At 36.4% G+C, this 11465-nt stretch overlaps 1 protein-coding gene across 1 annotated transcript; it reads right to left on the bottom strand.

The window, feature by feature from the left end:
- Positions 1-1334: 1334 nt before the first annotated feature.
- fezf1 (FEZ family zinc finger 1) lies at positions 1335-7607 on the bottom strand. Its single transcript, XM_069162874.1, has 4 exons — positions 6701-7607; positions 5641-5775; positions 4381-4513; positions 1335-1711 (listed from the first exon to the last, which is right to left on the bottom strand). The coding sequence occupies exons 1-4, from the start codon at positions 7511-7513 to the stop codon at positions 1476-1478; spliced, it is 1317 nt and encodes a 438-aa protein (XP_069018975.1). The 5' UTR covers positions 7514-7607; the 3' UTR covers positions 1335-1475.
- Positions 7608-11465: the final 3858 nt, after the last annotated feature.

Raw genomic sequence — 11465 nt, 5'->3', positions numbered from 1 at the left:
ATCCAATTAAATTTAATATATTTAAAGTAATAATGCGCTTGTTGAGCCGGGATGTGGCAAAGTTTTAGAAACACTTAAGTCACGCATCAGTGTGTTTTGTCTGTCAACTCCACCTGAGATACCAAAATTGACCATTATATATGTGTCCATTTCTGAAATTGCTGCTAGTAAACAAAACAATTAGTTATCATCTTTGTTGCCAGAGATTTAAAAGGGGCGTGTAACCAATTTTACACATGGAAATCTATTTTTTGTGGTCCTGATGGATCCTTGTCAGTCTGCAAAAACAGTTGTAGCTGTTTTACCAGACAGGGAGACTCTTTGTGGTTTTGGAGCTTGATTCACTGCACAGCCTCTTATTCTTTGTATATCTCTCACAAGTCCTTCAGTTTTATACAGGACAAAATTTATGTAAACATTTAAACAAAAGCATTCGTCATAAACCACTTCCTTTAATGTACTTGTTTACCAAAGATCCTGCTATTTGGAAACTTGTACCCTTAAATTACTTAACTCTTAAAGGCTGATAATATAATAATCATATACTTGGATTGAATACGTTGTAAATTTAGTTTTGATTGAGATATGTGGCTGCAGACATTGTCTGTTAAACACAAAGGCGTTTTAGTTTCTCTTGACTACCTTGCCAGGCTATTTGACATACTATTGTTCTTTTCCAGTGCAATCCTCTCTACTTCAAACATTTTGATCAACAAGCATATGATATTTCTCTGATTTCAAGTGTCAAAGTTAAAATTCATGTCAAATATTCCTCAACACTGCCAGGATACAATAGCAGTAGTCTAGTTTAATCTAGCATTTTTGCCATGATCTGCCATGATTTTGAATTTAAAGGGTCAAATTCAAAGCTATTTGTCTAAACAATTAAAGGCAACTCCACTTCAATTCAGGTCATTAAACCTGCCGAAATTTCCTGAAATAACACACAGAACACATAATGTCATCAAATTTGGTTACTTTGATTTGATTCTGATTTGCAAAAACCTCTTTACAAGATTTAAAGATTTAGAGAGTTTCATGGCTATGCAATAGAGTAATTAAATGATCTGATTTAATTATTGATGGAAATTAATTACATAATTTAAGGGGGCAAATGACTAACTTTGGGTAACAAAAGAACTATATTGAGCACATTAGCCAATAATTTTGAGGGAATGATGTCAAATTTAAAGATATTTAGTCTAAAAAAAACATTTTAAGAATATATTTTTAAGAGTAAAAAAACACACTTAAAGGAACAAAATCACAATATAAATAAATATTTATGTTTTATCACATTAACTATTTACTCGTTTGAGTGAAAACAGCTCAGAAGTTATCAACTTAAGGGCACGAAATCTTCTCCTTAAAACTTAGAGGTCTTCTTATATCTACCTTCCAAGGATTGGAGTTTACTTTTAGGTGTGTGTTTTGGTGTGTTTGGAGGGAGTGGAAAGAGTCATTGTTCAGGTCTATCAGGCCTGCGGGGGTGACCGTGCACCAGCTGGGTCGTGCAGTTTCCGGATGTGTTTCTTCAGGTCAAAGTTCCTGCAGAAGCCCTTGCCGCAGGTGGGGCAGGTGAAGGGCTTCTTGTCATTGTGTGTGTGCATGTGGAAGGTGAGGTTGTACACCTGGTGGAACGCCTTGCTGCAAATGGAGCACTTGAACTGTTTCTCTCCACTGTGCGTCAGCTTGTGGTTCTTGTAGTTTCCTGCATTGGTCAGAGGACAAGACATCCATTGAGGAAAAGAAATAAAAGCATTTAAAGAACAATAACATTGATTTCAGAAGAATCTGTTGTCCTAACAGCATTAGAATGACATTACCTTACGAGGAGTACAGTATATGAAATGGGACCAATGCAGAGAAACAAGCATGTTTTCTGACATTTGGTGTGATTACTTTATTTTCAGTCTTTCTGTGATAAAACCATTGAATATTTTTTCAGGGCCTTAGTAAAAAAAAAAAAAAAAGGTTCATTAGTTGCAGTGGCAGAAAATATTGGAAAAGGTTAAGATGTATAAACTCATACCTGCCACTTTGTTCTGTTTTGTCGACCAACATTAAAAGAAAAGCATCAAATCTACATTTTTGAGAAGCTAAATCCAAAGATTCATACATTTTAACCCCATAAACATAGGTGAGAGGAGCAAAATTGCCTGAACATAATTTTCTGAATTTATGGCAGAGCTGTTGTACAGCTATTGAAGAGTGCTCGAGTGTTTCTGATAAAGTGCTCAGTAAGAATAGTTGCAGGTTCGTTTTCTGTCAGTCGACTAATCGAGTAATCAACTGAGCGTTGCAGCTTTAATCTGCAGATTTTGAACCCAAAAATAGTCAACAAACATCAATATTTAACAATATAAGTAACAGTCATGCAGAGCAGGTAAAGCTGTAGCAGCAACATCCCTCCGTGTATTGAATGAATACAATTTGATTTGTAGCAGGAACATTGCATTGTTTCTATCTGAAACCAAAATTTATACCGTGTATATAGCTTTGAATTAGCGGCTTTCAACCTTTTTGACTACTTAGTTGTTGTTTTGTTACAGTGAAGCTTTGTTTTATGTTGTAGACACTGTATGTATGAACTGAAAGTAGATTAAAAAAAAAAAAAAAAAAAAAAAAAAAGGATTTTCAATTTAATGACAGATTACATTACATTCAAATACATTTTGGAAGCCTGACGTGTAAAATAAATAAAAGTAATATAATATCTTCTGACTCCATGGTGGGAACCATTGCCAGAAGTGCACAGAACATAGGAGCACAGGAGTAAAATTTTACTGAATAACAGGATAAATAAAAAAAATATAGCCTGTAAATATTTCAACTGAGTAAACATTAATTCTGTAGTGTGAAGCTATCTAATGACAGATTTCCTAGTTGCTTAATGATGTTAATACAGTTATTTATCCTTGTGAAACTGAAATATCTATAGTGTGAGGATTGTGACAAAGGAGGGTATTTTCTAAAAAAATCTCTCTAGCAATCTGTGCAGCTTCCAGAATCCAGATTAAGAAAGTAAAACAGATCGTGAAATGTTGATAGGCGTGGTTAGAATCATAGATGCTGGGAGTAAATAATGCAACTGAGACATCAGCACCTCAAAGACAGAGGATTAATTTCATCTGCTAGCTGCACAAGAAAGAAGCAAGGGGCCAAATTAAGCCAGCTGATATGACAATTTAGTCAGTCAGGTAGACTAATTGTGAATTTTAAGGTACAAAAGCACCAAATCAGTATTTTAGATTTTAGAAAATACAAATATTTCTAATTTGATAATAATTTACTTCATAAGAGTCTGAATTATGCCTCTTGCAGAGAATAGAAAGCTCCAAAATGTACAAAAAGTGTGCCATATATTCACATGTATCAACAAATAAAACATGATGTCTTTTCATACATTTAGCAGACCAGCAGTGTAAAGTCAGCCCCATCTTTGCCAGCTGCAACATGTATGATTTGTGTTGACATAAATGCTCTGTGAATTATAAGTTTCATAATAAAATTTATGCCAGTAGTGCATTTTTTTCTGAGACTTCATGTTAAATATTTCTGGACTTTAGGCTACTTAAGTCGAAAATTTAATATAAGACTATAATTAATTTAAAAGTGCTGAACACTTCCATCAACACTCATTAAAAAGGTGCTACATTACAGTTTGTGCATATATTCGTTCATGTAACATTTTAAATGTCCTCTGTGGTGTTTTATGTTTGTGTTTGGTATTTATTATATCTATTATATCTAGAAAAGCGGTATGGAGTCTGTTGCAGATTGTTCCCACAAGGACAATAAAGCACAGTCAGCATCACACCTGCTGATCTGTCTGTCGAACCCCTTTTTGTTTTTCGAATTTTCCTCTTTGGAGCTTTGTTATTTGACTTGCTTTAAAAACTCATCAAAATGCTGACTGACAGGTAATAGCTTCTGCTAATTAGCATTAAACCTGATTTTAACCACTGACTATGACAGTTACTAACTGATGTTAAATAAGACGTTTACATATTTCTATCTAGCCTCTGAAAATCATCATATTAAGGGAAGGGACATTAATGTTTGCTTCAAATAAGACTGCCTCAAAATGTTTGGAATAAGAGATGAAAAAGGGAACAGAACTAGAGGAAAGTGAATTTTTTCTGTATTTAACAAACACTATAATTAAAAGGACATAGAACACAATAGTGAAACTATAATCATATACTTTACTAGTAAATTATGAGAATAATAATGTCAATCAGAAGTGTTTCAGTCAACATGTAAATCATAAAGAGAGTTACTAAAAAAGTTAGCTGGTTTGTTTGAGCTCCAGTTCTGTTACAGAAAAAGATGAAAGAAGAAAAAGAAGAATAACACTCAAGTTCTTCCTTAACTGACCTTTCTGATGAAATCCTTTTCCGCAAAACTCGCACACAAACGGTTTGTATCCTGCATGGATGCGTGTGTGAGTGTTGAGGGTGGAGCTCCGGTTGAAGGCTTTTCCACACTGGTTACATTTGTGAGGTTTTTCCTGCAAACAATGCACAGTCACAGTGTGGCAAATCATTCAGAAATATTTCAGAATATCACAAGAGTTTTACATGTGGAGATATTGATAATTGGCCTGATATTTTCACAGATGTATTTTTTAAGAATAAGTCAATTTATTTGCTTCCATTTTTAACTTTATTCACATTTCCAGTGGAAACATTTGGCTAGGAGTACAGGATTTTTTGTTGTTGTTGTATGTTAAAGCAGTGTCACAATCACACCACAGGAGGAGCTCAATCCTAACAAACAGACTGAGCAGTGGCTCTTAGTTTGAGGCCTTAAAATCCGACATGAATATTCCCAAAAATGATCTTTGATAGGGAAAGTAAAATAAAATGCTCTAAAGCAGTCAATATGATTTATATTTATTGACAGATAAGGTGAGGCCACTTTACGTTTCAGCTCAACTTGAATGTGTAAATATCAAACAGATCCTTATGCCTCTCTTTTGCTAAAGATATTTTTTTAATTAATAAAAAACGTTACAATTATTGAAGTTTACAATGAAATGTAGATTTTAAAGTCATTCTACAGTGTAATTGAAACAATTAGCCTAATTTGTTAGACTGCTTTCCGTACAGCTAATTCTTCAGAAAGACCAAATCGCAGAAATTGGTGGGTTGAGAATCACAATCAGTGATCCAAATGTGGCCCCGCCCACCATCCCAATATTATTATTGGAGTCTGTCAGCCCATCTCTCAAAGTATTTGACAGATCTTTTAATACAAAACATGTTCCCTACTTATTTGTAGTTCTTGTTTTATAATTTTTTTAAAACAACAGGGAAACAAGTTTAAACATTTTGTTATAAATGTTTTGTTTTTTTCATACTGATGGTCTTTTAGGCATTATAAATCACCTGAGTGACTTTATCGAAACTTGAACTTAACGATAAAGTGGTCAATATGGTAACCGAACATAAACATAAGCCAAATATTTGTCAGTTCTCCAATGGAAACTTACAGCTAGGAGCAGAGTTCCCACTGAACGAGTCACAATGAATAAATACCACATCATTTCAAATAGGACTAATTATTGTAAATAGGATACTGCGTTATAATTATTGACCAGTTTTAAATTTAATGAATATCCTCTTTATATCTTACCTGAGTATGGATGATTTTGTGACGGCACAGCGTGCTCGCCTGCCGGAATCCTTTCCCACAAACTTTACACACAAACGGTCGCGCGCCTGTGTGTACAGGCATGTGGCGGGTCAAGTTGTAGTGCGCGTTAAACACCTAAGCAGGAGAAACAACAACAATAATACAAAATAATAATAATAATAAAACACTCATATATTTATATAAACGTATATTTTAGCCTGCATACACTCGTAAGTGACGGAAAAATAGGAACAAACAGAAACTGTCCATTGAAAATGTCAATCTTACTGCCCACTTTAATGGTTTATTAAATGGGGAGAAAGAAAGAAAGAAAGAAAGAAAGAAAGAAAGAAAGAAAGAAAGAAAGAAAGAAAGAAAGAAAGAAAGAAGAGATAGAGGGGCCTTTAATTATCAGATTGGGTCATCTAATGGGCTTTCAATAACATTAATGTCGTTTATCGACTACCACAATAATGAACGTGCTCAAAGTGCTTAAAGAAAAAAGAAAAAAAAAAAAATTCAAACAACCCGGTCGTTTTTAATAAATAATTGATGTCAGTTTAATTTATTTGGAGAATGTTAGAATACAGCAAATCTCTGTTTTTATCAAAATATTTGCGCATCCAGTGTTTCTAGTCCGTGCAGTGCATCGAGAGGGGCTTCATATTTTAGAATAGCCTTTGATAAATGGCGGGCCACACTGCCGTTTTGAGAGAAAAAAAACAATTCACACAGGCTATCCTGTGAACGAACAAGTGAAATAAATCCCAACATTTCAAAGCCAAAACTATTCATCGTGGGAAAAAAATATCTAATTTCATTATTACTATTACTTCATCCAAGTTTGCTTTTATGGTTATTTCGTAAAGCATGAAATAAACCGAGATGTTATTGTAATCGATCACACTGATTAGATTTGTCCCCCACCCTTCGTGTTTTTTTTTAATTTTAAATGTTTAATATCCTAAAATTAGACGTTTTGGAGTATTGGATGTGTTTTTGTTCAGTTTCGTACTGCAGTTACAGATTAAATATAATAAATCATACGTAGGACGCTCACCTTGCCGCAGACCTCGCAGGTGAAAACTTTGGGCTTGCTGCCCGGACAGGAGCCGCTAAGTCGGGCGGCCGCAGCTGCAGCCGCAGAGCCCTTAAAGATCTTGTCAGTGAGGATATGGTCCTGATCCTTCATGTAGTGCTGGATCTGGCTCCGAGACAGCTCCTTGAAGGCCTGCACGCCGGACACCGGGTACCGCTCCCCGGCCTGCTGTAGGCCCGGCTTGCTCTTCTCCGCCATGAAGGCTTTATGTCGGGCGGTGAGCAGGTACGATGCCATCGGGTGCAGGTTGACTAGGCCGGCCGGCGGGGGACACGAGCCGCTGTCCCCGCTGCAATTTAGATAGCACACTGTGCCCATGGTGGGGAAGGAGGACTGGTTCACCACCCGGGGTCTGAAGAGTTTGTACTGGCCAGCAGTTTGGCTCACGGTGGAGTCATCCTGCTGGTTCTTATAGTTCAACCCAAAGCCCAAAAAGTCTGCGGGAGCCGGGAGAGAAGAGGCTTCTAAGTGGCCCGGATCCAGCCCGGTGATGCTGAGCCGGTGGCCCGGCTCGTACCCCAGCGGCACCAACGGGATCATGCAATGCAACGAGGACGGACAGACATCGGGTTTCCCCACGGGAGCGGACTGGAACCAGCTGGGGAGCGGTATCGACTTGGGCTCGGGTGTCCTGGCCATAATTCGGTCGATGGAGAAAGCGAGAGGCTTGCTGCTGCTGCCACCGGAGGTGAGCATGTCGGAGCCCGCGGGCTGGCTCCCAGAAGCCGGGGGGGAGCCGAGGTTCCCCGCTGGGCGGCGGAGAGGACTGTCCATCACCTCCTCATCAACCGCGCTGCGACAACAGCAAGCTGCTGAAAAGAAGCTGCGGGTCGGTGCTGCTACTCACCAGCCCACAGGAAAGGGCATCATTTGCCGGGAACCCCCCTCCAAATAACCGGCCCGGTTTCTCCGCTTATTGACGACAATAAGGGGCGGCCGCAGCTCGCTCGATAACGGCGTGCGGAGAGCCGAGACCTTGCCGATCGTTACCGTCCAGGAAGAAAAGCGGAAAAGTAGATAATTTGCTCAATTCTTCTCCGTCGATCTCTCTTGTCGCTGCTGGAAGAGGAGGAGGAGGAGAGGAGGAGGTGGACGTTGTTCTTTACTTGGCAGGACTTCTGCTCAACTGGAAGGTACTTGGTAAATCCCAGGTCCCCTTGTGGCTTTGCATGACATCATTTTTCTTTTGAATCGCAATTCGCCAGACGCGCAGCGGCCGCGGGGTCAGGAGCTGTCAGAGTCTTAAGATCAGATTTGGGCGCGTCTTTGGCTCTCAAAACCCATCACTTTTACGCACGGTTCAGGGAAGACACAAAGCTGTCATGTGAGTGAGAGTTAAGCCAGAAAACGGATCGAGATATTACCAGAAAATGGATTTTCATCAAACTCAGCCCCGGAGGGTTTCCGGTCTTTGAATCACAAACTTTGACTGAAGCCTTTTTCTTTTAGGTACCAGCTTTTCAAATGCCAAAACGCGTCCAGGGCAAAAAAAGACTCATAGACTTAGATAAATATCTGCTAAACAACCAATGCCAGGTAATATAATTATAATATAAAAAAAGGACTTTTTTTTCCAGTCACACAAATGCAAACGTCTCTTTTATGCACAAAGCGCAGACGCAACGGGCCAAAACGCAATTTTCAAAGGATGAATCAGTGAGGGAAGCGGGGATTGAGTGGATTTAAAGAGAATGGAGCTGAATTCGTCCTTCAAAATAAAAATGCAATAAGTGACTCCTGAGGGACTGCAGGAGCGACACCAGAAAACACAATAAACACAATCAAATTAAGTGAATATTAATAAAGTCGTTTATTTTATTAGTGAGCATTATACAAAAAGCAGGCAGCCACGAATGATTTATTAAAATTAGGCTGTAATTATCATAAAGACAATTTTTACACAACAAGCAGATTCGCATGGCTTAAACACTAAGGTTGAATGAAAGAATGAAGGCCATCTTAGTATATATCATTGGGGAATGGGAGCAATCTTTTTTTTTTTAATTTTTTTTTTAAAGGAAGCTATAACAGTAATTTTAAAATATATCGGTTTCAGGTATATTACTGTTTTGTCCATTTTTGAGTTATAATATATTATAATTGCAAACATTTAACCTTTGCTTAAACACATTAATTGTCTGTATTCATTTTGAAGCCTCTGGCTATTAACGCTTAAATAAGGCTTAATCTATTTACCACAGGAAAATAATGCAAACATTTGTCCACAGTTGGTTGGCTCTGGTTAATCCAGAATGAATGACTTTCACAGAGGCTCTAAAACTAAACATTCCATTCCCATAAATAGGATACATAGACTACGAGGCCAATAGCATCCACTATAAGTCATTACTATAAGCAGGGGATAGGTGCCTAATGTTTCGTGAGGACACAGTTCTCCATTTCTGTACCTCCACGCACGCGACTACGGAAGCCTTCCAGTCGCAGAAGCAGTTTTATCTTTTCTAGTTGTCTTTAGTTTTGACTTCTATTTGTGCCCATTTCTGTTCCATACTAAGGCTTTATTTTCATTCTTAGTCAGGTTTTGAATTATATTTAAAACACAGTAAATAGAAATAATAGCTAAAAGTAACAACAATTAACATATCATTATTTTCTTATTTTGCAGTTATTGATAAACATTGTGGTTTATAACACACTATCACTCAACCTGTAGATAGCCTACTTATAAGCTAATGGTAAGATATAAAAATGCACTTCTAGTAATACACTATATATATTCATAGGTGAAGTTATGATTTTGTTTATATTGTATTGTATTGTATTGTATAATGATCAATTAAACATCTCCATATGTCTATGTACAACTGCATTGCTGTTTGTTCACAATTCATCAAATGTCTGTATACTCCTTGTAAATGCCTGTCTGAGGGGTTAATAACGACAAGAAAAACAACAATAACAACAAAAACAACAACAATAAATTAATAATAAAATAATGCAAACAAGTACATATATACTCAATATACAGTATCAACCAACAGCAATACAGAATATGCACAGTATGGGGAAATGTTGTTTTGCCCAATAAAACATGGGCAAATATTGCAGCACAAATTCACAAGATATGTCATTATTATTTATCTATTAATCATCATTACTGTTATTATATCTAATTGTTATTTAAAATATGACAATTACATTGTTTACTGGTCACATATGACGCACATGTTCTGTGGTGGTGAACTGCTTTTCATCCCTCTGGTTTGTATAGGCTACTGACTGAACTGATAAACACACACAAAAATTTTTATCTATATATTATTGTTATTTCTGGCAGTAACAGTAGTATCTTACACAAACAATACTTTTGTTTCTTCAATTTGCCCTGTTTTAGTGTGATGACATTTAGATAGATTAGAAATCGTTTAAATTTCATTCCCAAAACATATTTTCCTTCCTTATTTCATTTGAGTGAGTGCACATCATGGTTTTAAATATCATTATGAGCTTAAAACTACACTGTGTGACTCCACTTTTTTTTATTGTTTTCTCTTGGAAAACACTTCTGACAATTAGTCTTGCATTTTACTTCATTAACAAATCTTTCCTTTATTTATGATTTAATTTATTGGTCTGTAATGGTGCTTTCTTTAATTTGAATTTTTAAATCTGTTGAATGACTGACTTGAATTTTATGCTTTTTTCCCCTTTATTTTTGTAAATTTCTTTATAAAATGCAATAAATAATAATAACATTAATAGCAACATTAATAGTAATTGTCTGGAAAATGTGTCTTTTGTCCTCTGTTGCGTCTTTATCAGGATGCAGTGGCAGGACTCAGACTCTGGTTTTGTTGGGGGAAAAAAAAGATTTGATGCTCATTTCAATGAGGACAGAAAAGAAACAGCCAGATGACAGTTTCCAGTGAACAGAAGCCCTTTAAAATGTTCTTAAACCTACAAGATTAATGTAAAATAGAAATTAAGATCTCTTAAGGATTAAACAAATTCTTTGTTCTGAATACTAAGTGTAAAACCTTTCGGTGAAATTAACAAAGATTGACAGTGTCTGTTCCTTTTAGCATGAAAACCAACAAGAGATAATCAGCAGATATAGTTTGTGCACAGAGATTGACAGATAAGAAGGGTTTTTTTTAAATTCCCCTGAAACTTTCATATTTGAGATGTGAATGATTTACCAACCTTTTACAGGTTAAACTAGTTTTACAAAGTAAATATAGTTGTTTTGAGGTTTATTTGTTAGGGATTCATTATTGGGGGCTTTTTATTAACAGCGCATAGTGAGTGGAAAAAGGAAATAATATTCAGGGACTTCTTATTTAAGTCTGCTTCTTTCTGAGTGTACATGATCTTTGGATCTAGCATTTCTGATTGTTCCTTTAAATATCATTCTCTTTAATTCTCCAAAATTTCCTGCAGGCATTTTTTAAAGATACATGAACATCTTTTGTTCTGATCTGAACAATGATTTTAATCTGAAGCAATTTTTCTATTAAAAAGAAAGGTTGATTCAAAGCTCCAATTTAAAAAAAAAAAATTGAGAAAATTATGTCATGGCTTTAGAAGTTTTTGACACAATACTTTATATCATTTTAGCAGACTGGAGGTGTACCTGCAGATGTTTCTTAAGGTCTACCTTCAAACACAGTGCCTCTTTGCTTGACATCATGGGACAATCAAAGCTTAAAACAGGGAATGTTTACTGGGATTTAATGTCTGCAAATGTGTAAAAGTATGTAAACGT

Source organism: Embiotoca jacksoni, unplaced genomic scaffold (assembly GCF_022577435.1).
Source record: "Embiotoca jacksoni isolate LCO1_2020_lvr unplaced genomic scaffold, fEmbJac1.0.p SCAF_3, whole genome shotgun sequence".
Lineage (NCBI taxonomy): Eukaryota > Metazoa > Chordata > Actinopteri > Embiotocidae > Embiotoca > Embiotoca jacksoni.
The sequence above is the reverse complement of the archived record's forward strand: the minus strand, read 5'-3'. Positions and strand labels throughout refer to the sequence as shown.

Coding starts and splice junctions, on each gene's coding strand:
- fezf1 (XM_069162874.1), bottom strand. CDS start 7,513: ATGGACAGTCCTCTCCGCCGCCCAGCGGGGAACCTCGGCTCCCCCCCG. Junction 5,776..6,700: donor CCTGCGAGGTCTGCGGCAAG/GTGAGCGTCCTA, acceptor TCTCCTGCTTAG/GTGTTTAACGCGCACTACAA. Junction 1,712..4,380: donor AAAAGGATTTCATCAGAAAG/GTCAGTTAAGGA, acceptor TGACCAATGCAG/GAAACTACAAGAACCACAAG.